Source organism: Anopheles funestus, chromosome 2RL, assembly GCF_943734845.2.
Source record: "Anopheles funestus chromosome 2RL, idAnoFuneDA-416_04, whole genome shotgun sequence".
NCBI classification, from domain to species: Eukaryota; Metazoa; Arthropoda; class Insecta; order Diptera; family Culicidae; genus Anopheles; species Anopheles funestus.
Genome location: NC_064598.1, coordinates 28,118,235 through 28,145,934, shown reverse-complemented (window position 1 = coordinate 28,145,934; position 27,700 = coordinate 28,118,235). Strand labels below are relative to the sequence as shown.

The window sequence follows — 27,700 nt, the reverse complement described above, 5'->3', positions numbered from 1 at the left end:
CCGATGTGTTGCAGCGTTCCGGTTTGCTAAATATTTAACATTTTGAAATATTATTCCATTTTGCACAAAAGCAACAACTTGCATGTTACTAACCTTTTAAGGTTAAACTTATACTGCGCGAGACATTGTTGGTTGTTGTAATAACGGAAGATATTTTTTGTGATTTATCAACTATTTTATTAAAAAAAATTGATATTTATACTGAATGTGTTTAAATTTCTATTCATCTTTAAATTTTGTTAAAATTTCTTGTATGGAATTTGATTTTGTTGGTAACACATAAATAACAATTTCATACATTTTTAATGTTGTATCAATTGATCATTTTGTCATTCCTTTGAATCGTAAAATTGGGTTTTATACCTTCTGTAGCTGAAAAAAAAATCGTTACCAACAAAACTAAATGTAAACCAACGGCACGTAAGTTACGGCCATTGGAGAAAATGTTGGTGAATATTTGATGATGAAATTTCCCTCGCAGCCGGTTTTGACGATTGGCGTCAAACCTTTGTATCTACAAAACTGGACCTGTAACTAACTCTTCTTTTTTGTACTACCCTAACGCTTCCCAGAGTTAGTGCAAATGTAACGGCCGGAATGTAACAGCACACATAAAACAAACAAATTGAAAACATTCCACACCAACGCCAGACAGGACGAACCGTGCGCCGTTGTGCTTTGATTCGCATTGTTGTCCACAGCGTTGGGTTGAACAAAACAACACAAAAACTACGTCAATGTGACTAGGTGTTCCCTCCATGTAAAGGTGGGTGATGGCCCACCACAGTGCTGATTGTTCGTATCAAACAAATCTCCCTTCAAACCGCTCGTTCCCTTTGATCGTAACGAAGGCATCATATACAAGTCCACGTTCGTGTTCGTGTAGCAACAGCAGTAGTAGTAGCTGTTAGTAGCAGCAGCAGCAGCAGCAGCAGCAGCAGCAGCAGCGGCCACTGTGCAACAATTGGCCATTAACCATTTGTGGAGAGTTGTCTGCGTACGCGGCCTCTAGGGGCTTTTCGGCTCGCGATGTTTGTCGAGCACCACGGCACGGGTTGGGTTGAAATAGTCCGAGCCATCGAACACACAGGCTCTGCCCCTTTCTAAACGTGCGGATGGTTTAGCACCTCGTGGAATTGACCGTACACCGGTGTGGCCTTGCTTCGTTTAACGAGCTGTGCACGCGTGTGAGTGATATGTTTGTTTGGTTTGCTTCCAAGTTCCATTCCAGCGGGTTAGAATTGGTAGTAACCAACGACATTTTACGGCTTCCCTTTCGAGCAGTTCAATCACGTGGTTTTAGTTTGATTCCTCAAATTTTTGTGATAAATTTTAAAAATGCTCACAAAACCTGATAAAATTTTCAGACATGAGGGTTTACAATACTCCAAATATGCGTACCATTCGGGACTTGTAGTTGATTGTTGCATTGTTGTTTTGAATTTAAAAAAAAATCATACCCAATTGATGCATTTTTTATATACGTTTTGACGTATAAACGCTGCTAGTTTTTCTTGAAGTTTTTTTTCTCTTCCAAACACTGCTAGAAAAATGTCAAAAACAAAGCTTTCTACTAACCTGTTTGACATTTTCTATAAATGTTAACAAACTTTGAATTAATGTTTATTCTAAATGATCTTTTATTTTGATTTTATGAATAAATCGCTTTGTTAAAAGCGTTTAATAATTAAAATTAATAAGTTTAATAATTATAATCTGTAACATCTGATACAAATTTCGGGTCAATCAGGTTCAAGAGTCTCGGAAAAGTTCCATCTAACATAATTTTAAAAAGCATTGTTAACACTAGAACTACCGGACCAGTCATTTTGATTGAAACGCTTCATTTTAATAACATTATTTTTAGGGGTTAAACATTCCTAAGGTAGTTGAAACATGCATTTTACATATTTATTCTATAGTACGATCTGCATTAAACAATAAAATCGTACTCCAACTCTTCGAAATTCTTTAAAAAATGACCACGAACGAAAAACGCTTAAAACGCTTGGTAGTTCTAGTGTTAAATAAAACAAAATTTCAAGAAAAAGATGTACGATTTTTAAACATTTATTTTATTTTGTTTTACGTTTCATTTTTTCGTCTTAAATGATAAGCTTTTAACTTAAAGCCATTATAGACTTCAGTAACGATTTATTAAATGTTTTATTAAATTGGACTTCGATTTTGGTCAGTGTTAACACTAGAACTACCGGACCAGTCATTTTGACTGGAACGCTTCATTTTCATCACATAATTTTTTAAGGTTAAACAATTCTAAGGTAGTTCAAACAAGAGTTTCACATATATATTCTATAGTACGATCTGCAATAAACAATAAAATATACTCCAACTCTTCGAAATTGTTTAAAAATTAACCACAAACGAAAAACGCTTAAAACGCTTAGTAGTTCTAGTGTTAAATAAAACAAAATTTCAAGAAAAAGATGTACGATTTTTGAACATTTATTTTATTTTGTTTTACGTTTCATTTTTTCGTCCTGAATGATAAGCTTTTTACTTAAAGCCATTATAGACTTCAGTAACGATTTATTAAATATTTTATTAAATTGGACTTCGTTTTTGGTCAGTGTTAAGCTGGTAATTTCATATTCATGGAACAATTTTGTTAATTCGCTTCAATTAACCTCTCAGAACAATTTACAGTAAAGTCATCACTCGTTCAAACCGTGCTATTCGTGATTATCTCTAATTTTCAACATGGAACGTTTTTGGTCACACAACACAAAATCGAACCATCCTTGCAAAACATGATGGCATCACATTACCATGAACTTGCACGTGAAGGGTGTGCCCTAAAGAACCTCCAGCACAAGGGTGTGCTGGAATAAACAGGTGTGTCTACTCTGCTGTGTTTGAAAAGATGCATTCAATAGTGTTAGCACATTGTTCATACCCCAAAAATAAATCAAAACTAGTCCACCACGTTCACCGCTTTGTGGTAGAAATGTCATAAAAAAGCATACAACAACCCTCCGAGCAATTGCATGGTCAAGACGGAGCTACATTGCGCTCAATTTGCCACGCAACCACTGTGTCCGTACGATTTATTTTCGGCACTTTCGGCCCAGTTCCTAGTGCCTGCACATTACAAGCGCTAGTGCATTATAGTTGCAACAAGTTACTGTAACCTTTTCGTGTTTGCTAAAATATTGGAACATTTTGGCTTACCCCCTCAAAAAATGCCTTAAGTTTTGTGCGGTACATTTTACATCGCAACTTAATGGAATGTATGTTGCATTGTTGTTCGTTGTTGTGTTTTTTTTGTTTGCTACTACTTTACTCCTTCATAACGCGGGATTGTAAACTTTTCCACACACACACACACACACACACACACACACACACACACACACACACACACACACGCACAGCACCACAGGTGCGGGGGCTAGAGAGCCCTCACGAAGCATAAAAGTAGCTCTTCCTTTTTCGTCTTGCCGCTTTCTCTTTCCTACGCTCGTTGGGGGGTGTTTTTTTTTAATCAACCCAAAGCCATACGGCTTAATGTAGGAATTATCATCCCTATGGTGATGTGTTGTGCTGACACACACACACGCACACATACTATACAGCCGAGCATACATACAGACAAATACGCCGTGTAAGCGTTGGTCGACACTGTTTTCTCTTTGCGAAGGTCAACCACAGCCACATCGCCGAATAGTGCCGCGAGGGACCGGTTTATCCGTTGTTGGTTTACATGTCTTTTTTTTCGTCTCTCTACTTCTGACTGTTTAATTCCCACACTGAACAACAATTCCATGGGACAAACACACTTGATGACTGTTGTGGCACATGATGTTATTTCGTAAATTTCATGTATGTCAGACAGATGGGATGAATTATAAATTGAACCTTCAATAGCATAATGTTGTGCTTATTAATTTAATCGATTTTTTTCTATAAACAAAATACTTAAACGGGCTTGATTCAAATCTGCTTGCGATTTGTTTACCAAGCTGCGAAAGCTTCTCCCCGTATCGATTTTAACGCCTTGCTGCACGTTCCCAGTTGGCGAAAGTTGATGGTCGATGACGTTACCTTTAGGTCCAAGCTGCGTGAGAAATTTCGAATAACAAAAAAAAACATTAGCATCGGTAGAAAAATGGTTGCAACCGCCCCACGCGATGTGTTTGTCGGTGTTACGAATTCATCGATCGAGCAGCGTTTACGATCAGGCAGCGAGATAAATCTGTGCTGCAGAGGCCCCACGTTTTGCTGCACGTTCCAATGTTGATCTCTCGGCAGGGATCAATTATTGGTAGTAGTAAAGTTGTGGCTTTTCGCCTAGTTGAATGTATATGTGGCATAATGCAATTTTTCCTCAAAAAGCTGCAAATAATTAAATACCCTTTTGCCCAGCAAAAACAATACAAATGTGGTGTGATGGTTAAATTATGCTTTTAACCATTGAGAGCGTAAACAGAAAAACCGAATACGATTTACGATCGATTACTTCGCAGCTCAAATCATTGTGTGGGCCATATTATGCGCTATTATGTAGAGACAGTTATGCTCTCTGCATCTGGTTACGCATAACTGGCTCACACAAATACTACGCGATCGCTAAAAGCTTTGGCAGCTCTTGGCAATGATTGAAATGAGTAGCAGCAACGATCTTTATGTGAAGCTATCGTTGGTTAAAATAGATTTTTTTGGGCTAACGAATACTTGTTACTTGTCTCGTTTTGTTTTTCCAATCATAATTGATGTGATCTCAAATATAGAACTTTAAGAGGGGTAATAAATCAATTAACACTTGGAAGAGTTTAATGGTGTTCGAAACATGCACTCGAACTTTTCAGTCTAATCATTTGTTTGGGATCAAAGTGATTTGCCTTGTACATGTTGTGCTATGTTTATTATCCTTGAAAAAATATTGTTTCATCTCCCCTTAGATGGAGAACAGATAGACAGCACTTGCTTAGTGTTGCGTCACGACGGGGTTTTGTTTTGATCAATGTTTCCCTCTCGAAAACAAGCGTAAATGTTTACAGAACGCATAACAATGGCGTGTGGGAAGTGTTGCAGGTGCCCCTAAAGTACCTACAATACCAAAAAGGGGAAATATTTTCTTGCCCAGATCTTGCTTCAATTTCGTCCTGAATTTTTCCTTTACCCAGACACGAATGAAGCTAAGTTAAGGGTAGTTTTCTGGACATTAAAATCTTCTTAGTAACGTGGGGTTTGCGACAATTGTGTAACTGTTACAACAACGAACTCAATTGCTTCGAAATGATGAAATAATGCACTTCTACCGACAAGACGACGACGGACTAGAGCGTGGCAGTTATTATTCCATCGTGTCGTATCGCTTGGCGTTGGCTTCTCATAAATAAATCATTTCACCATTTGTGACAGCTTGATTAATTATTCGCTCCAGCTTTGATGGAGATTTTTTTTGCTACAGTTTTTTTAGTACCTTTTTTGGGCTTTACAAATCTCCACCAGATTTGAGCGTTTTTGGGGAATTAGAGAATAATCTGTCTGATAATTAAGATAAGAAAAATTCTGTTTTCATATTTTTTAGATAAAGCAAGAATCATTTGATTATTCTTCTTTGGTTAAATGAAATAGATTACTTAGCAATAAGATGTTCATACTGATTGAGAATAATTGTATGAATCAAATCTTAAGTATGAGTGACTTGATTCAAATCTGCTCCAGATGAGTTGCTATACATAACTCATTTGAAATGTAACTCAGCCACAGAGACTTAAATCACGGATGAGTAACATAACTCATAAAAGAATAATTTCACTCATGACTCTTTATGGCGAATATTGACTCATTCACGAATAAGTTACTCATTCCTCCTCAATTTTTATATCAATAAATAACTCTTTGGTAAGAGTCAAGAGTCAGTTTAAGAGTTAACTCATTAATGTCACTCACTCACTCGGAGTCAATTCACCTTTGTTGAGTTGTCGTTTCCATTACCCATAGGAATGCTGTAAGAGTTATTAAATAGCCACGAATTTTCTTCGAATTCGAAGCCTAAAGTTAATGAAATTTCTATTCCCTATTGTGCCGTACAAAATGATCTTTTCAGGAAATGCGCTAAAAATATACTTCTGTTTTTGTGAATAATACAAAACATATATGCGCATATAAATTGGATACATATTGGACAATATTAGCCTGGATCCTAGACGTGTAAGCGGATAGATTTTCCTCCTAGAAGAAATTAAGGGCAAAAGGCACACCGTTGACCAACTGACCGGGTGGCGTTACATTATCACTAATGGAGTATCAAGCTCACAGTCCTTAATCTGGTTAATGCTTCTGAACCTTACCGATTACATGGTCAACGTGGGTGCAGCAGCAGGAGCATTCTACAAAGAGGTTCATTTCCTTCCCGATTTTCCCCGTACTAAAAGAGAAGAACCACATCTGTGAAATATAACAAAATACACACACAAATCCATCGAGATGTAATCGGTTCTTGCGTTGCATTTGGTCCAAATATCCCCCGAGAGGGTTTCCAGTGACGAAGGCACTCGAACCACTTCTGATGCTACCCCAGGGACACCGGCACATGTCCACATCCATTTTTCCGATCACTTCGGTCCCGTCGATGAGTGGTCGATGTATTTTGGTATTTTCCTTTCAAGCTCACCCACACACACACACACACACACCCACACCCACACCCACACACATCTTGATTCGTCACACCTTAGCACCACGAGCGTTTGGTTTATCTGTTTTCACCGGTGGTGTGGCTGCCATGGAAACGATAGTCATTGCCGGAAGAAGCTTCACGGTGGCGGTGGCGGCGACTGTTGTTTGCACGGGAAAACTCACCCCCGAAGCACGTGCGCATTCTACGCATGTGCGCGCAACCAACCGCCGGTAAAGTTGGGCCGCCGCTTTCCATCTGTGTGTGCTGTGTCTACCGCACAAAGCGGCACCGCAAAAGACGAAGCTTCCGAACGACGCATTCCGGCATGGTGTTGTGTGTGTGTGTGTGTGTGGGGGTGGATGCTTCACCAGTGGGAGTGGGAGTCCTTCAAGCGAGAGTGAGAAAATCAAGCGAAAAGTGTGTGTGTGTGTGGACTTTTCTCTGGTTGTACGAAGAACGGTGGCACGGTAACGGAAGCACAAAGTTGGCTCATTTCATTCATTTTCCCGTACCTTCCGTGGAAAGCTGTGGTCTAAGCTCTGGGTTGCGAAGCTTAGAAAAAAAATCACCATCACCAGTGCGAAAAAAGGAGTAGTAAGAAAGAAAAACGGTTTTCTTGGAAATGGAAAAGCCTGCGGAAAATAATCCTTCCCCTGTGGAGGCCGAGTCAATGGCGCTGATTTGAGAAAATTCGCTTCGAATTTTCTGTAAGTTATTCGCATCACATGACTTTCGGTTTTTGTTGTTGTTGTTGTTGTGTGATAGCCATTTCGTGTTTCTTTCATGTTTTCAGGTTGATTTACTGTGGTGATTGATACACGAATCAAAACGGCGCGCACGTATTCTCCCTTTAATACACCTGTATCCGCGAATCAACTGGTTTGGGTTTTTTTTTTGTTTTTTTTTCCGTGAGTTGTTTACTTTTGCTTAGATTTTTGTGTGTGTGTTTATCGAGAGTGACTTCAGGTTTTTGGTCAGAAAAAGTTTAGATTACTTTTTTGCCTCACCAGCGAGACACATTAAGTCTGTCTGAGGATTCACGTTCAAACAAATCAAAGGCGTGGAACTGTAATTAATTGATACATGTTGATATAATCCACCACCAACATTACCACCATCACCACCGATGATTTCCGGTCGTTTGTTACGTTACCTGTCCGTAGACATAGTGGAGGCATTCTAGTTCTGGGGGTTTTTTTGCTGTTGTTTACCTAACCTGCCATTCTAACGTCCACGGTAATTGTGCTTTTCATCAACAATTCGATGCTGGAAGAAAAACAGAAAATATCCGTCGAATGGAGGGATGGAATGCTTTTGTTCGATACCATTGCCCGGAAGTGTTGAGTGCGAGCTACGATGTCGCACGCAACATAACCCACTCCGTTGTAGCGGTGTTTGTTTATATACACACAAAGATAGATGTATGGGTGAATTGAGTCGATCACTTTCGATCGGTTTGAAAATAAAACCAATTTCTCTTCAGTTTAGAAAACCATAAGAAAAACACAAATAAAATTCAATTTTTTTTGTCGATTTTTGATATCAAAACAAAAAAAAACCTTGTTCCGGGTGTGTTGAAACAAAAGCGAGTGCCAGTATCACTTTCTTCGTTTGCTGATGGATTCCACTCCAAGTGTGTACACATTGTACACATTTTTAATTTCTGATTCGTATGCATAAAACCTGATGCCTGCCGGTGATGGAAACGCGACACTTTTTAGTTCCTGGTTGGGGTGGTTTTTTCTTCTCTCCTCCTGCTGCAATGTATAGAGCCCGTAAAAGTGTTCGTTACTGGCGTTGGGCCGTGTTTGACCGTGTGGTTAAACCCATGCGAAAAATGGCTGCATTAGGTGGACATGTGTGTAATAGGTGTGCATATTGGAAACTTCAGAAGAAGGGTTTTTTGCTACTCCTGGTCCCGATCTATTGTACGATCCGGCAATGCCACACGAATCCGGTGAACCGTGGTGAAGGTCGGTTCGCGATCTATCGCACCACATTGCAACGACCATCGCCGCCAGTGGGAAGGCCTGACGTCCTCTGTTTGTGTGTGTTTGCAAAGTGCAAGGCAAACGATGCATTCGGGGACATGCACACGGTGCGTAGTCGTGCGGTGCATCGTGATATGATGGTGTTCCATGATCAACGAATCGGTGCTTTTCAGACCGATTCAGTGAATTTGCAAGTCTGATCGATTTAAAAAACGAAACGCACCGAGAGTTGATGGTCGTATGGGGAATGAAATATTGTTTTGCTGCATCATTTCTATATACACAATGTTAGTTATATCTTCGTGCGTTGCAGCGAACAAACAAAATTAACACTAGAACTACCAAGCGTTTTAAGCGTTTTTCATTTGTGGTTAATTTTTAAACAATTTCGAAGAATTGGAGTATATTTTATTGTTTATTCGGGATCGTACTGTAGAATAGATACGTAAAATTCATGTTTCAACTACCTTAGGACTGTTTAATCCAAAAAAAAATAATGTGAAGAAAGTGAAGCGTTCCAGTCAAAATGACTGGTCCGGTAGTTCTAGTGTTAAAATAAAATTAGGATAAGACCTTGTTCTATGAAGATGTTGCGGGAACATTCGTCGTCAAAGCATATGCGAGAACTGTAAAATTTTCGGAATGAATATATTTTGTGTCGCATTTATATTTTTTGTCTTTTTGGGATTGCATCTTGTCATTTTCTCAAAGGTACTCTCAAAAAGTACTCCATATTCAATATGTTTCCCTGATTGCATCACTGCAACCTTTGTTCGACGAACAAAATTTGACAGTTCTGTCGCACAATTTGGAAAAACAAATGCCTTTGCAACATTTTGATACACCAAAGCCACATTTAATTCATGAACTTTTTAAAACTTCTGCAGTCTCACATAGCAGCAGTAAAATGTAGAAACTATTTTTTTTTTAACCATTAAAAAAAAATGTAAATGTCACGGTTCAGATCCTTTCTATTGATTGCGAAATTTTCTTTGTCCGCCAGAACAAGCTTATGAGGTAGTAATTTTCATAGCATAATTTGAAGCTCCAACCTAGGTGACACAAATTTGAGCAAGCGGTTTTAGACTTTTTTCTTTAGTGCTAGTGCCATTTATATTTTCGCTTCCTTCGTCCTTACCCAGTTGTGGCACGTTGATGGAACAAAAAGATGGCCACCACTATCCTCCATCTTTAGAACGCTTTTTCAGAACCAATTTGCATTTAAATATTCTCCATCACTCTGTCAAACTATGCTTTTAGCCGCTGTTTGCCATCGTCTTGGGAATCCCACCAGCGTCCAAATCTACGTCAATATGTGTGTGCAGCTTCGCGGCACCTTCTTTTTTTGGGGGGAGACAAACACCCGTCGCCCTAGGCACGCTCTGCGTTCGCTATGGCGAAAAACGCACGAATGAATGACTCGAGAATTTAAAGTCCGCCGTCACCACTACTATAAGGCTATTGCTTCAACAACGCCTTCGATCGCAGTTAGGCACTCAGAGCACCTTCAGAGCTTTACCGTGTTGTCAGGCTCGGGGTGATCCCATGCCCGTTCGTTTCCATGTGTTGGAAAGTACAACGAAACCAGTCCGGCCAGTTTTTATGTTACCCAGCTTTTTTTTGCCTAGTGCGAATGATGTGGAATCAAGGTGCGAGATTTCGAGATTGGAGGGTTTTTTTACATAAAGTTTTTCTTTTCTAAGATTGAGGGTGAGCAATAATACAAACATTTTAAATAAAAAGATATAGATAATAAACGAAAACTTCCCCGAAACGTAACACAAAATGCAACCGAAGTTTGAACGATTTCCCTTCGAAGCTAAATTTATTGTGCAATTGATGAATTTCCGTTCATTCCGGGCCTTTTTGATGCTGCGCTGCATTGAAAGGGGGCAAATTTGTTCATCATACTTTTGAGATGTTCGTTATAATTACTGCTCTGGTTGCATTCCACCAGAAATCACGTATAAACAGGTGGGAGTATTTCTCCGATGATTGAATGGCGTAGCGCGTGAGCTTCACACGACTCTAAGTGACTGGCTTAAGTAAATTACGTAAAACTTCCGCCACACTGATATACATGATGCAGAAAGGCGCGAAAACGCTTTCATACTCAAATGCATAAAACAATGATGACGGGAGGAAAGGAGAGAGTTGCTTGAGACGGTTAAATCTGTGTTTTTTTTTTGCGCTCTATGTGCACTCTAAAATCATCTCCAAACGCACATACATAACACATTATACAACATGTTTTATTGAACTGCAGTGTGCCGGATGAGTGGCGTACTGCACACGAAGAAAAAAAAATGCAATAATTCGAAAACCAAAAAACAAAAATACAACGCTTTGTGCCATCCTGGTTTTTTTTGGGCTGCTGTCCAACACCGGTAACCAGCAGTACCGCAAATAGAATTATCCCCCCGTTTTTTTTGCTAGACGTGTGGGGCAGCGAGCTAGAGATATACTTTCAGTTTCGTTTTGGCAACGATCCGTGGCTATCCCTTCGCTAGACGTGTGTGGGCAGGAAAGTATAAGCTCCGAGAATCAAGGATAGGAAGGACTTTTACTCGTACGCCTTCTCACAGGCGTTTCCGGCACCACTCTAGACAACGATGAAGAGGACACTTTTGCTGATGATGCTACGTACGTACGTAGGGGCTTGCACGTTGTCTGCCAATGTATGATGAGGACGGGATTTTTGTTTTGTTTTTGGTTTTTTGGGATGTAGAGACTTCTGTTCACAACTGTTCATGTACTGTTCGGTTCCAGTTTTTCCTCAATAGCACAATACGTACGTTTTCCGGGCATTCAGCTTTCAACAATTCCAGCAACCGTATCTGTCGGGACTTCTCTTTCAAAGGGCTGATACATGATATATATGTGGCTGTGGTATAAAGAATCACCGAGAAAAGTTGAATCACTGCCAAGGTAACGAATCCTACCACTTTTCCTTGTCTAAATTTTCCCCTCCAAGTATAAATCCTTGTGAAGCATTTGTTTCGTACAAAATGGTAATAATACACCCGCTGTAGACTAGTGATGGGTAAATTCTCAATTTTCCCGGAGTCGGAGTAACCAGACTCCGAGACATTCCGGAGTCTACTAAATAAATCGGAGATTGCTCCGGAGTTAACTCTTGACGCCGCACCGGAGTTAGCCGGTATCAACTCCGGATTTTCCCTGGAGTTCAACCCGGTTTTTATACATCAGAGTCGGAGTAGATTCATGAATCCACTCCGGACTTCCCACCACTAGTGTAGACAAGCCAATTTCGTGGAAACAAAGGTTAGACCATGGCTGGCATCGGGAACGATAGCAAAACCACCTGCAGAAGGAACTGACCAGTGGTGATAATGTCTCATTGGTTTGCTTTTATTTTCCCTTTGCTAAACATGCCTCCGTACAAAATCTGTTCCAAAATATTTCTGATGAGCTCCCCGATCGTAATTTTCCACCCGGAATAGCTTGTAAGTGGTGTGTACAGGTTAGACTCCCTTGTCATGGACAAGTAGTGGAAACAGTGCAAGATTGTGCACAAATTGATGCCTTTCGCCACATACCAGGATTATCATAACTTTTCAACGCAACCTTTTCCCCTCCGTTTTCAAATGGGGTCGATGGTACAATTCCCGGTACGGGCTCGGAACTGTGAACGGTCATGTACTGTTGAAAGGATGATAAATCATCCTTGTTTCATCGACGTCTACCTTTTGCAGTAGTTGCACGGTGAAGCGACTATCGGGTTGCCATTTTGCAGTGGCAGAATATCAATTAGCTGACCCGATGAAGTTCCGCCTTCGTTTCGAACCGTTTCGAGGTACAGCACGGGCGGTTTTTCCAGTTACAGCACCCATATGCTTCCCCATCGTTCGAAGGTCGACTGTTCTAAACGTTCGCTGGCACAAATCGTCTTTCGGTCGGTTTGGGTAAAGGTCGATCCGGTCCCGTGAGCCTTCCTCATTGCGATAAGGCACTATAATCTTTGATTTATAGTCGGTGGAGCTGGTGGCATTAGATGTTCCCCGTCTGAGGTCTGCAAATCACAAATGGTTGTAATCGTACTCATTTGCATGTGCATGTGTAAAATAATTACACTCGTTTCTGGTACGAGAATGAGATTGTTGCATGATATTCGGTTTTTTTTTTCGCTAGTTGAACATAAAAATGCAAGTCGTGTAATATCCAATTTGTTAACGAGTTAGTGCTGTAATTCTAACATCCGTGTAGACCAGCGCGTTGGATTATGAATATTAATGTAGAAGTAAGTTGTTCGGATTGGCGTTTGAAGTATTTGTTAAATTCTTCGAATAATGATTACAATTTTCCACAGTCAATTACAATGTCATCCGCAATATTGTGCAAATCATTAAGATGTTCTCCATGCACAAGTAATTATTCTTGTCAGTTCTCTGTTTAGCCTTTTGCTTGACATCAGTTTGCGATCTTTGATAGATTTGTATTGTTTTTATCTCAATGCTACATACTTTCCAGTTCACTGGTGTGGAATGAGTTTTAATAAGCTGACAAAATAGCCAATCTACTCTGAAATGGAAGGATCATATTTTGTCATCTATTGGACGTCTATAACTAGCGTCCAATTTAATTTTGTCTCCAGGGGGTATGTACCAAAGATAGTCGAGAATGTATCGAAATGTATCATTTCGGTTTTTGGATGGAATAGGGTGATGGTTTGATGTGTCATTACGAATTTTATGTCCATAAGCCACAACGAGAATTGTGCAACATTGACCCCAAAAAAGGGAAGGTTTCTGTTATTTCTGCCCAAAAAGGCAGAAGCTGATGTGCTTTTGCTACTATGTAAAGCTTTAACGAGTATCAACCTTCCACCAGGCGAATACAATTCCACCGTTCTACATTTGCCGGAAGGATTCCTTTCGGTCTCTCGTGAACGCTTGTGGGTTTTTGAAAATGTGAAGCCTTTCGGGACGTTTCCTCTCAAACATCCGGAACCCGAGGGCTCCGTTTGGTTGGCGAATGTCGAGGGAGTACCACAGCCACTTTTATACCATTCGCCGTAGTAGTTCTAAACGTAACGATGTCAACACTCAAGGGCAGCACATCGATCTGCAGAACGATAGCATTCATCCATCACACACAGAACGTCAGTCGGTAGCGACATTTGCACATAACCACGTGGAATGGTTGGAAGTAAAATTGCTCCTGAATATGCCGCGATCCGGGATCCGGGTTGGTGGGTCCTTGAACTTTGAAGATGTCCGGAACGGAACACGGAACAGTTTACAGACCGTGCCTGGTGAGACAAATTCGTAGTATCTGCAAAAAACTGGAAGTCATATGGAGGAGCCGCACGGAGTGGTGCAACGACACTTTGTTTCATCCCGTTCCCGAGGACAGTGTTGGCACTCGAGATGGAACGAAATTTGTCATGATCAAACCGACAACGGTGGTGCTGTTTTATAGTGCCAGGAGGGAAGCATGCTGTCGCCGACTGTCTGAGCTCATCATTATAATCATATCCGGCGCAATGTCTCATATGCCGTTCACTTGCATTCCCATGCATACAGCCCAAGGTAACAATCGACACAAACGCGCCTCCCCTGCTATGGAATGGTATTTATGCGCACATGAGACAATGGGACGCCACAAGTGTACGGCCGGGTCCCCGGAACACCACTGTTGTACCGTTTGCGGGAGGTCGTAATATAAGCGAGCTGGGCTGGAGACTGCACGTGACTTGGTACAACTTTGCCGTTTTTGCTATGAGTTCCTGATGAGGAGCCTCGTAGACTGATGGAAGGTGAACATCATTGCACTTTGTTCTTTAGGTGAAGAATTTTCCTAACGCCGCTGGTAACATGCAGAAGAGATCTAAGAACCGGGATGAAAGAAATGGAAGCAAAACGATAGAAAAAGCTGGTTTATGCACTCCCGCCAAAGCATTTGGAGGCACTTTTTGTGCCGTAAGAATTACTTAATTATGTGAACATAAACGGTTCCAGACGGTTTGTCTCGACGGAGTTAGATAACGGAGCAATGGAAGCCGTTCGTTGAAGGGGTTTTTGTTTTTATCTTTTGCCTGGTAAAAATCTTATCCTCTACGCCCCATGTGCTTATTAATTCTTTTTTCTCCCTTCACTTGCACAAAGATAACCAACCGACTCGTCTGCTTTGCTGTACCGAGTGGGGTACTTTACGTCTGCTTTACATCCACAAAACCAGGGTGAACCGATCGCTTTTGGGAAGAGGCAGAGGCAAACACAGGGCAGAGAAGTGAGGCCCAGCGAGATGAAGGTTTTGTGGCTGGGAATCGAAGGAAAACAATGATTTTACATCCCACGTGCTGTGTTTTGAACTGTGTTTTCTTCTTTATTCTTACTGCATGCCCCCCCGCTTTGCTATTAGTAGAACATCATTCACGACGTAACGTTATGAGTCAGTGATGAGCTGAAAAGATAAGGTCGGATGCTGCTGCGTTGTGCAGAGGAGGGCAAATGAAAATGACGATGAATTATGATCTCATCAAGCATCTCATCGAGCATCAGCAGTTGTGTTCGGTTTTGGTGATGATATATAAAAGAGCCGGCGCGCTAATCTCTCACAATTATTTTATGGTGTTTTCAGGGAAATGGAATTTTCCAACCATTGTGCTAGAGTTGTGAAAAATGGTACCGTTTTATTTCATATTATTAGTTAAGTTTTGGCTGCTTGTAATATTGAATAAATGTCTGCAAAAACTAAAAAAGCATGCAACTTGTGGATGTTTAATCACATCGGAAGAGTTTCATGGAAACTGATCCGAGCTCTACCAGGATTTACCGAAGTTACGTCTAGAGCAAAATTCCGGACAGACAAACAACTTGTTTTCTCGTTGATATACAATTCACAGCGTCAGTTTGCTGTCAGTTACAGAACGAAATAAACTTTTTGTTGCGCTTTCCTCTCACTGCTGACTCCGTCTTTAGGACACTTTTCATTCCAACACTTTGCTACAGCGTGCAAACGTGCAAGTTTGTGTCGTTTTTATCTATCCTTTTTTCTTTAGTAATAGACAAAAAATTGTTTACTTCAATATCAGCTCACATTTTCTCATTACTCTTCTTCTTCTACGATAAGTTTGTTTATATCTCAACTTCTCTTAAACGTATAAAACGTTTACTTTTATAACCATGATATTAATTTCATACCGCAGCGCATAAAAAAACCATTTCATGTCAACAATTTTTGCACATTTGGCAGACACCTGTAAATTGATTGCTTATATTTAATCCGTCGATGGGAACGCTTCGTATGTTACTGCGTCGCCATTGGCATCGTTCACATTCCTGACACGATGTGTTTGTGCAGGTGCTAAACTACATCTCACTGTGTTACAAACATTTAAATTTCAATGATGCCCCAGTGCTCCCCATTTGTATATCAATCGATACCGATCGTATAATTTAATACGAAATCGATACTGTACCGTCACAACAATTGTGTTTGCGTGACAAATAGGAGTTATAGTAAAAAAAAATAGAGAAAAAACACTTAGTTTTGTGAATAAATATTAAAAAGTTTTAACACATTTTTGTATTATTAAAGCAAAATTTGCTGAAAACGAAGTTACAAATCTTGTAAAACCTTTTTCAATCTTCTCACTGTGATATGTTTGTCCGTACAGCAGTATCAGCAAACTTTATCAGCTTCTGTGGTTTGTTTTGTTGTTTATTTATTTTTTTAATAATTGACATAAGAAACCTTATCAGCGCAACAGTTTGGTAATGATTACCGTATGTCAAATACAAAAAGTTGAGTGCTGTCTAGTTTAATGGCAGGAAGAATAATTAACCCGTGCCAGTGAGTTTTGTGGCTCCATATACAGCGTGGTTGGTGTAAAGTGTTCCAATCTAAATTTTCATATTGTTGATAATAATATCAAATTAATATCCACCGAATGGTATTTCTCATAATTTTTATTTTGTTTGATTACTGATTAGAACACGAGAACTACCGGACCAGTTATTTAGACTAGAACGCTTCATTTTAATTATACTATTTTTTATGGTTAAACAATTCTAAGGTATTTGAAACAAAAATTTTACATATATATTCTATAGTACGATCCCCAATAAACAATAAAATATACTCCAATTCTTTGAATTTGTTTGAAAATTAACCACAAATGAAAAACGCTTAAAACGCTTGATAGTTCTAGTGTTAAACCAACGAAAAAGAACGTCTTTCTAATTGAAATGTCTTTCGAAATATCTTGCTCGCTCATCGTCGAATTTGATATAATTAGACTCTTGTGTTGAAATGTTTGCCTTAATGATCAAAAATATTTTAAATAATAAGTACCCCATAATCGCCAAATGGCCTTGAGAGAAGCTCTGGTGAAATTTGTTCTTTCCTTATTAAAAAAAAAACACCATACTCGATTGGCTAAAACTAAAGCCAGCTCGACGTTTGCTACATTGTGCGTTGTGTGAACTCTACCGCACGAACTAACAAACTTGACGTAGTCATTATTTGAAATGGCAGCGCATGTGGCGACACACCGTAGGAACTTCTCGGCTGCCTTCACACACAGAGGAAGGGACGATTAGTCGGTCCGAAACGAGTTCAGTTCGTAAGGTATGAGGCAGCAGCAGCAGCGGCAATGTGTTTGCGTCGGTTGCAGTTGCATTCGTCGGTCACTGGTGGCAAGCAGTAGCAGCTGCAATTAACGTCCGTGTCTATCTCAATCAGTCGATCGCAATTCAGGCAGAAATTAACCTCAACTAAATCCACACTGGGTCACACAGTAAAATCCGCGATTTTGCTGTGACCGCTCGGCATAAAGAGCAGCTTTTTTCCTCCCCCTCCCGGTTTTTCATTTTCCACCAGCAATTTTCCGGCTGCATCACTCTGCCACGGTGTAGTTCCAAACCCCGCCCGAGCTAACGAGTTGGACTTTACGCAATGATATTTCTTAACTCGACCGTAACACACCGCACCCTTGGTAATGTGCTGGGTGTTGGACATTTGCCAAGTCCGATCACAAGTCCGAGAGTTCACTTAGAGAGGAGGGAAAAAATAAACCACCGGCACAACAGCATTGATTGGAGACCATTAGGTGATCCGGCTTGTTGGGTGTGTTTTTCGTTGTGCGGGCTGTGGGCACACTCTGTATGGGAATGGATTTGGCTGCCTGATCAGCACTTTCGATTGTACCGCGTGCCGTTGACTCGACGCAAGAAAGCACCAAAGCCCGGACGGGTTTTGCCAGACACGTTGCGTTGCATTTGGTGAATTTTGCGTCCGACCTCGGCGAAAGGTGTTCAGCTTGCGACAGAAACACGCACACACACGCGGGTAAATAATTGTGCGATGTGTGAAAAATCGAGAAATGGTAGAAAATGCGAATCACAAACCGAATGGAGAATCATTGGCAAGGTTGAAGTGATTGTTCAACAGCTGATCAGATGTGAGCTGTTTAAATAGTGTTATAAAACGATTCCCTTACTTCATTATTAATTAAATAAATTGATTTATCTTACAGAAAAACATCTTAAATTAAGACCAACGTCTCTTAGTAATTTTGTCGTTACTATCGGGAAATGGTTAATGATAAATGGTAATCGGGAAATGGTACTTGATAAATGCCAAAGAAAATGCTCGTTCCTAAAAAAGAGATTTTTTTATTCGTGTAGAACAGCCTGGCAGAAAAGGGATATTTAAACAAAATAAATATGTTACCATTAGTGAAACAAAAATAGGTTTAGACGAGCAATATCAATATAGCTTCACACTAGAGCGACTAATTTAAGGCAAGGGACACTTTGACACCTCCGGACCAATAAAAATGACTTTTCACGTTATTTTAATTTCATTTAGTACATTTTTTATAGTTTTGTAATTGTCAGATCTAAACATTGTTAAACCGAGAAGTTTGTTTTAATTTTAAAATTATGAACCAGTCAAAAGTACTGCGAGGTCGTTCTAGTGTTCTAGCATGATTGATGAAAATATATTTTTTAAATTCTCAAACATTTGTTGAATGATAAGAAAATTGGCAATTGTATTTTAATCTTGAAATTATGTAATATCATAATTACTGATAGCAAGTTGTTTTAAGTAAAAAAAATGTTTTGAAAGCTATTTGTATTAGAATTTGTAAGAAAACCTTTAGAATTTTTCTGCCATAATTATAAGAATGCTAGCAAAATGCAATATCCATTACTCATCGATAGACAAGTAAAAGCATAAGATATTTATCCATTTAGTCTGAAAAAGTGGAAACAGACATGGAAAGGAGACGCAGGACATCAAAGCAGGAAAAAGATTTTCCACCCTTTCGCGGTGGCGTTAAAATGAAACAGGAACAGTAAATAATTTTTCTACGCTTATCAGCAAATTGACAAACAATTCCCAAACAACTACCCCCTTTAAGGGCACGTGCTAATCGGTTGCTGTTGATTTTGTGTTTGGCGGCAAAGTGGCATGCATGGCCACACCGGTGAAAGAGTTTTAATGCCAACCGTCAATTAACACGTTTTGCTTCGAGTCACGTTTTTTGGTAATGCTTTTGTTTTGTAAGTATAGATGGTTGCAAAACGAAGTTTTTTTTACAAATTCTGAATGCATTTACAATTGTTACTTTGAGTCACTGTTGTCCACTAAATAATTTAAGAATAAACGAAACAACGGATTATTCTCACAAAATGTAGAATTTTCATATTTTGGATTTGAATAATAATTGGTTTAAGAGCAGCACACGCTAAACTACAGTAAATAGTGAAGAAAACTCTACCCAATTATGTGCGGCAGATGGAAATCGCTGTGGTACTCCAGTCGATTCGTATCGATCCGCTCGAACTGAAGTTCTCTTTATCATGCAAACGACCACCAGCACACTATGCGGAACTATATCCATGTGTGCGGAACGGTCTGGACAATATCCGGCTTCAAATTGACAAAAAAAACCCCCAAGTGATGATTTCAATGAATTATTGAGAAAATCGCAAATTGGTCAATCTTGACGCCGCAGCTATGGGAAATTCGTGTTTTTATTTTGCATATTTTCTCATCGAATCATCCATCAAATACCATTTCCCGCGTGTAAATGATTGATTTTTTTGGTTTTCGATGAATTTTGAGCCCCGGTCACTTCTGATTACTGGTAAAGGCTCAACTTCCCACCACTGCACTGGCATATTGCACTTCCTTTCTTCATTCGTTCACCTTCAGTATCTTTGGGGATTTTATGTGCAATTTGTTTCTAAATCGGAATCAATTTCTCGCTGAATGGAATTTATTTATGCAAACATTTGCACTGGCCGTTGATCCTTCTTTTGAGATTGGGTTTTTTTTTTCTTTCCTTTTATGCTTTTTGGTTTAGCTCGAAATTTGCCCGCAAAGCAATCATCGGATCCGGTGCCTGCGTTTCATTGAAAGCGATTCAATGTGTGTGCATGCACCACACTTGGACACAACCGCATGGACGAATACAGTGAAGCGTGGTTGCGATAGTAAATTCAAAATAGAAACCAACCCCCCTTTCGAGGGGTGAAAAAGGAGTGAAAGGGTTCCTTCTCCCCCTTGGGGTGGTGGCGGATAAGCTGCGGATAAGTGTTGCAGTCAAATTGTCTACCATATCACCAGGCGCGTAGTAACCACACCTAGGACTGGACGGTTCAACCCCCGAAAAAGGAAGTCCAAATAAATGGATGATCGATTTGGAAAATGTTCCCCTTTTTCCAGTTCGGCCCAAAATATCGACCGGTAATTGTTGGGCTTAGTGACTAAGTGTTCTTGAGCGCTGTTGCAATGTCCGCCGAATGGAACTGTCTGAATGTGTGGGGGGATGCAATTTTGCTTTTCCTTTTTTTTATTAAAAACATGCTTTTATCCCTCTCTCTCTCTTTCTTTCACTCGACCTTCACAGCATCACATCGTTGCACATGAAAAACGCAAACGCAAAAAAAATCTTTGAAAATCGATCCAAAATGATGTGTTCAATCGATTGAAGTGAAAGTTTTGCATTTCGCTTCGATTGTGTTTTCCCCATCCCCCCCTTTTGGGTGGTATACATAACGTGCGGCATGCAGTTTTTGTGTACATTTTTTTTTTTCAAACTATTTTTCCACCCACTCGCACGAATAGTGTTTTTGATGCTTTGGTCCCGTAAACGCTATCTTCTTTTTTTGCTTCACTTCTGTTTGGCTTTTTTTCCCCCAACAAGTGTTGCACTTGATCTTTTTTTTTCTTTCTCCTCCTCCTCCCCCTGATGTCGGTGTGTTTTAGATTTTCACTCATGTTCGGTTCACTTTTACTAGATGCGCCACTTTTCCTCTCGTGCGCCACTTTCGTGGCCGCATAGCAGTTTCCATGTTTTCTGCTTTTTACTGTGTTTTTGTTTCGATTTTTCCAACTTCCAACTCTTCCAGCACTTCCAGCGCATCCGAACGTATGATTTGTTGTGCGTAATTGTAGTTCGGTTCGTTGTTTTTTTCCTTATGGTTTATCACAACGCACGCGATCTGTGTCCCATAAGCGGTCCGAGCAGCACCGGGAGGGGTTTTTTTCTCCCTTGGCTGCTCATGCTCCACGGGAAGAAAACGTACCGCAAACAGGCAAGTGGGCGGCATTACATTTGTTTCCCCGTAAATCAACCATTTGCTTGATGCGATGTTATGGTTCTGAAATCATTTGTTCCACTTGTTCCGGTACGGGTGGCGTGATTAGCTTCTCTAAACATTTCAATCTTCCAACACCTTCTGACTGGTGTTCCGGTCGAAACGTGACATGGTTCTAGCGGGTTTTATTTGTTACGGTTTTAAATCTGGCAAAGCGTAGCGAAATTCACTGCTCTGCAAGTTAAGGCAATGGCCGTGACTAATTAGGAAGGTTTAAATATTACATGATTTGGCAATATTTGTGGAACCGTTTTCTGTGTTTACAATTTTTTTTCTTATAAACAACCTTAGCCATAATAAATGAAAAATGTTTATCTTTGTCGTTCTTCATTCGTAATCAAAGATTCAACGAATCCAGTTATTCACCATGTTGCAGTGGTGTATCAATAACAAAACAAATTACTTTAATTATATGATCGCTCGATTTGCCCTGCCTTCTTAACTTCCACTCTCAACAGCAACAGGAAAATTGTCGCTTCCGCTTCCGGTGTAGAATCACTTATCTGTGTTCACATTTCTTCACCATTTATCTCTTCCTCTTTGTGGTTATTATCGATCATATAGCGTGATCATATCACCAACCGCCAACCCCGATCGTTCTCCAGCACCGCGTACAATGTGACGAAGCGACTCATGGCTTTTTCCCCCTTTCTTTTTTCTCTTCCACAGCAATGTAACGGTGCGGATCTTGTTATAGAAATACCGGGCAACCAAGGTTTAGATGATTCATTTTACCGGCTTGACTACTACCCACCGATCGGCAATCCGGCATCGAATGCAACGATACCATCGCGAGACGTCGGTGATGAGATACAGTTCACGAACGGGCTGCCCGGCACGCGTTACAACTTCTGGCTGTACTACACAAACTCCACCCACAAGGACTGGCTGACGTGGACGGTATCGATCACGACGGCACCTGATCCACCGGCCAACCTAACCGTGATACCGCGCAGTGGCAAAAATGTCATCATAAACTGGAGTCCACCGGCGCAGGGCAACTATTCGTCATTTAAGCTGAAGATTCTGGGACTTTCGGACAACTTCGCCACCAACCAGACGGTCGCGATCGAGGACAATCAATTCCAGTATATGGTGCGGGATCTAACGCCCGGTGCCACGTACCAGGTTCAGGCATATACGCTTTACGATGGCAAAGAGTCGGTGGCGTACACGAGCCGCAACTTCACTACGAGTAAGTGATTGTTTTCTGGAGACATGGTACTAACTAGTTTTGTGTTTTAGTTTCGTGGTTCCGGTTTGAAGTACTAACGTCATAGCTTCCATTTGTTCTTCCTAGGAAGGAATGTAACAAACTGCTAGTTTAGCTGTCAGCTCATAAAACCCACTACCATTTCATTGCAGTTAGCTTCTATAGCCGACAACACTACTGAAGAACTATGTCGCAATGATTCATACACAAAAGTTACTAACAACCAGCTAAAAATGATCGGTCGCTATTGGTAAAGGAATTGGAACTATTGGGGGGATGTCCGTAGTTTTTTTGCGTATGACTTTCAAGGTGAACCGGTATCGGTGTAGCTGTTTTCGTCCGTCACATTCATAGTCAGGTCCGCAGCCGAACGAGACAGAGAGGTGACAACATTGTGATCCAGGGTCGACACCGATCAAACACTCACCAGTCGGGGAGTTTCAAGCAGGGAGTTTCAAGCAGGGAGTTTCGGAGCTTGAACCAACCAAAACCGGCCATGATCGCTCCGATAGCTAAACGGATGTTTCAATTGAATAGCATACCATGGGCTTATATGCTTTTGTTTCCTACCGCTACAATACTGCTACACCGCATTAACTGGATAACGCTTAACAAATTCACTTTGCTCACCATAATCTTTCTATGTTTTGTTTCCTTCTCCTTCCACCGCCGCCCGCTGGGGGACTTTGTTTCATTTTCTCTCTGTGCCGAACCACGGCTGTCCCTAACAAAACTAACCCTTTTCCATGGATGATGGACAACGACGGCGAATGACGTCGACGACGACGATGATGATGATGCTGCTGTTGTGGTGTTGGTGATGGCCCCCGCGCTTTCGCGACATGTTGTCTTTTGTCGGGTTGCAATTTGTCAAACTACGCACGTACACGCTAACGTTAACTTCCAAACAACGCACACGCAAAAACACCATCTCGGTGTAAATACAAATCGGTTGGTAAATGTTTGCGAAAACTGCGTCCAACAAACAACCCGCTGCCGGCTACCGTCCTCGGTTAAACGAATTTCCTGGTGGGCTTGAAATAACGCCATCGAACACTCGGTACTGAAACGCATTCCGGTATGGTGCCTGCCACAACCAACCAACACACCTGTACGATGATCGTGGTTCACCTGAATGTCACTAACCCATCCGTACCGAATGCGCCGTTCTGGACAAAACCTCTGGACAACGAATGAACGAACGAACGTGGAAAAACATTTAAAAAATCAACATTAACTCCCTTCACACACTTCCCTCTCTCGCTAACCAACTAACATTCTAACGACGATGACAATAATGGTGCTGGGTGGTATATACACGCACAGAGCGCTATCGGCACAAAGATCTGCTGGACATTAAGATTCTGCGAGGTAATTCTAACGCCCCCCCCCGTCTTTGTCTTGCATGGTGGCCCATTTTGAGCTTCATGTTTCTTTGGGCGGATTTTTGTTTTCTTTTTGGTTCTGTTTTATAAGTTCAACCTTTTTTGTTATGCATTCCACGAAGATTTAAGCATGGGCATGGAGCATTCCCGGCGGTCCATGAGTATACGTTGGTCGTTGGATAGGATTTTGAGAATAAAAGTAAATCTGTAATAAATTATTATGCAAATTAGCTTGGAGCAAAGACAGGGAACAGACAGTAATTTTCATTTAATTATGTCCGGTTCGGGAATGTCAGACATTAAGGTGGAGGTAGTAATTTAAATAAAAACATATTAGAAATAATTATTTGATCAAACTGCTCATAAATCTACAGTTAAATATCAAAGTTTCATTTTCCACAAGATAATCATCACTATCAATTGAAAATATTCCTGCGAGTACAAAAGATTATAATATAAGCTGCCCTAAATAAGCATGTAGTACTAAAGGTGCAAGGGGAGTTGCGGATGTAGACACTTGGCATGGCATTAATACTGCAAGACATTGTTATTCATTTGAAACTTTTATTAACACGTACTCTCCGTTCTCCCTTTCTTCGCGCCCTGGCCCAATGCAGAGCCTAATACGCCGGGAAAGTTTATCGTGTGGTTCCGTAATGAAACAACGCTGCTGGTACTGTGGCAACCGCCCTATCCGGCCGGGATATACACCCACTACAAGGTATCGATCGAACCACCGGATGCACTCGGCAGTGTGCTGTACGTGCAGAAGGAAGGTGAACCGCCCGGTCCGGCGCAAGCAGCCTTCAAAGGACTCGTACCGGGCAGAGCCTACAACATATCCGTGCAAACAATGTCTGAAGATGAGATATCGCTACCGACCACCGCACAGTACCGTACCGTCCCGTTACGCCCGATGAATGTAACGTTCGACAAAAAGTCCATCACAGAAAACTCGTTCAAAGTGATGTGGGAAGCGCCAAAGGGCACAAGCGAGTTCGACAAATATCAGGTCTCACTGTCCACGTCCCGGCGGCAGCAAGCCGTTCTGCGAAATGACAATGAAAATATGGCATGGCTAGAGTTCAAGGAAAATCTCGACCCGGGCAAAACGTACCAGGTGGTGGTGAAGACCGTTTCGGGGAAGGTAACGTCCTGGCCCGCCAGCGGTGACGTTACGCTGAAACCGCTCCCCGTGAAGCAATTGCAATCGTCCACCGATAGCAAAACGGGCGTTATTACCATCTCCTGGAAGCCGGACGAGCTGAGCACACAGGACGAGTACCGCATTAGCTATCACGAGCTGGAAACGAATAATGGCGATTCGAGCACGATGAGCACCAATCAAACCTTGTTTGCGCTGGAAACGCTACTTCCGGGGCGGAACTATTCCGTCACCGTGCAGGCACTGTCGCGTAAGATGGAATCCAACGAAACGGTGATCTTCGTTGTCACGCGACCCTCGTCACCCATCATTGAGGATCTGAAATCTATCCGCGAGGGGTTGAACATTAGCTGGAAGAGTGATGTGAACTCGAAGCAGGACAAATACGAGGTAACCTACACACGGAACGATACCAACGATGGGAAGACGGTACTGACGACGGAGAGTCGGCTGGTATTTACGAATCTCTATCCCGGCGCCGGTTATGAGGTGAAGGTATTTGCTGTGAGTCATGGACTGCGCAGTGAACCACATTCCTACTTCCAGGCTGTTTGTAAGTAGACTGAGTCCACCGCTAATTAAGGTCTCATAATTCTAACGAATCGAAATCTTTTAATTAATTACTAGATCCAAACCCACCGAGAAATATGACGATCGAGAAGGTAACGAGCAATTCGGTGCTCGTACATTGGAAACCACCGGAGCGTTCGGAATTCACCGAATACTCAATACGGTACCGAACGGAAAGTGAGAAGCAATGGATTCGGTTACCATCTGTGAAAGCTACCGAGGCGGACGTTACTGATATGACGCCGGGTGAAAAGTACACCATACAGGTGAATACCGTAAGCTACGGTGTGGAAAGTCCCAATCCGCAGCAGGTTAATCAAACGGTACGACCGAACCCGGTGTCCAATATTGCTCCGCTGGTAGACTCCAACAATATTACACTGGAGTTCCCACGACCGGAGGGCCGCGTTGAAACGTACATCATACATTGGTGGCCAACGGAACAACCGGAGCAAGTGTCGATGAAGAATTTCACCGAAACTAGCACAAGTAAGCATTCGAATGGGTTTGAGATTTTGTTGAGATCAATTCTATTTCCTTGATTTAATGTATCATTACTTCCTGTTTCAGTATTACCATATCCTGGAACACTGAGTGACGATGAAAAGGTGGTGGAGGAACCTCCTCTTGTACGACTTCTGATTGGAGATTTGATGTCCGGGGTGATGTACAACTTTAAAATCCAAACCATATCGTACGGTTTGACGAGCGATCTTACTAAGCTGCAGACGCGAACGATGCCACTGATCCAATCGGAAGTGGTGATCGTAAACAATATGCACACCCGTGACACGGTTACACTTAGCTACACGCCCACACCGCAGCAATCGTCAAAGTTTGATCTGTATCGATTCTCGCTGGGAGATCCCAGCATTCCAGATAAGGAAAAGTTAGCGAACGACACGGACCGGAAGGTAACGTTCACCGGACTCACTCCAGGTCGGCTGTATAACATCACTGTCTGGACCGTGAGTGGAAAGGTGTCGAGTCAACCGATCCAGCGACAGGATCGTATGTTCCCCGATCCGATTACTATGCTAGAGGCAACTAGCATCAATGATACCTGGATTGCGCTGAAATGGGACATTCCGAAAGGAGAGTACACATCGTTCGAGGTTCAGTATCTGATGAACGATTCGCACTACGTGCAGAACTACACGGTTAACAATCACATTACCATTACCGATCTAAAACCGCACCGTAACTATACCATTACGGTGGTAGTCCGTTCCGGAACAGAATCGAGTGTGCTACGGGTTAGTCTGCCGATTTCGGCGAACTTCCAAACCAAGGAAGCACTACCGGGCAGGATGGATAAGTTTGCTCCGGTTGACATTCAACCGAGTGAAATTACCTTCGAGTGGTCATTGCCACCTAACGAACAAAATGGCATAATACGCCAGTTTACCATCACGTACGGGTTGGATGGTTCGCAGCACACGCAGGTTAAGGACTTCCGACCGAATGAGCTGCGCGGTTCGATCAAAGGACTGCAGCCCGGCAAATCGTACGTGTTCCGCATCCAGGCCAAAACGGCTATTGGCTATGGGCCGGAACACATCTGGAAGCAGAAGATGCCAATTCTAGCACCACCGAAACCCGAAACGCAAGTGGTTCCGACGGAAGTCGGCAGTAGCGCTACAACGATTGAAATACGCTTCCGCAAGCATTATTTCAGCGATCAGAATGGAGTCGTGACCACGTACACGATAATAATTGCCGAAGATGATTCGAAGAATGCATCCGGGTTGGAGATGCCTAGCTGGCGCGATGTGCAATCGTACAGTGTGTGGCCACCGTATCAGGTTATCGAACCGTACTATCCGTTCAAGAACAGCTCGGTGGAAGATTTCACTATCGGCACGGAGAACTGTGATGCGAAGAAGACGGGTTACTGCAATGGTCCGCTGAAATCAGGCACCACGTACAAGGTGAAGGTGCGAGCATTCACTGCACCGGATAAGTTCACCGATACGGCTTACAGTTATCCCATCCGTACAGGTAAGTTATCGAAATATGATTAGTTGCTTCAAAAGATCTCTGGTTATTGTACGGGTTATTTGAGCATTCGTATCAAGGGACACTTATC

General features: G+C 41.6%; 1 protein-coding gene across 15 annotated transcripts in view; it reads left to right on the top strand.

The window, feature by feature from the left end:
• The window catches only part of LOC125761834 (tyrosine-protein phosphatase 10D), a 117,238-nt gene that overhangs the window by 81,143 nt on the left and 8,395 nt on the right, over positions 1–27,700 (top strand). For 12 of the 15 annotated variants that reach the window (XM_049423365.1, XM_049423366.1, XM_049423357.1 and 9 more), the window contains exons 3-7: positions 21,948–22,473; positions 23,818–23,862; positions 24,494–25,594; positions 25,669–26,100; positions 26,182–27,612. In XM_049423365.1, coding sequence (XP_049279322.1) covers positions 21,948–22,473; positions 23,818–23,862; positions 24,494–25,594; positions 25,669–26,100; positions 26,182–27,612 — 3,535 coding nt within the window. The remainder of the gene's footprint in view (positions 1–21,947; positions 22,474–23,817; positions 23,863–24,493; positions 25,595–25,668; positions 26,101–26,181; positions 27,613–27,700) is intronic. The other 3 variants (XM_049423367.1, XM_049423360.1, XM_049423361.1) reach the window with 1 other exon arrangement.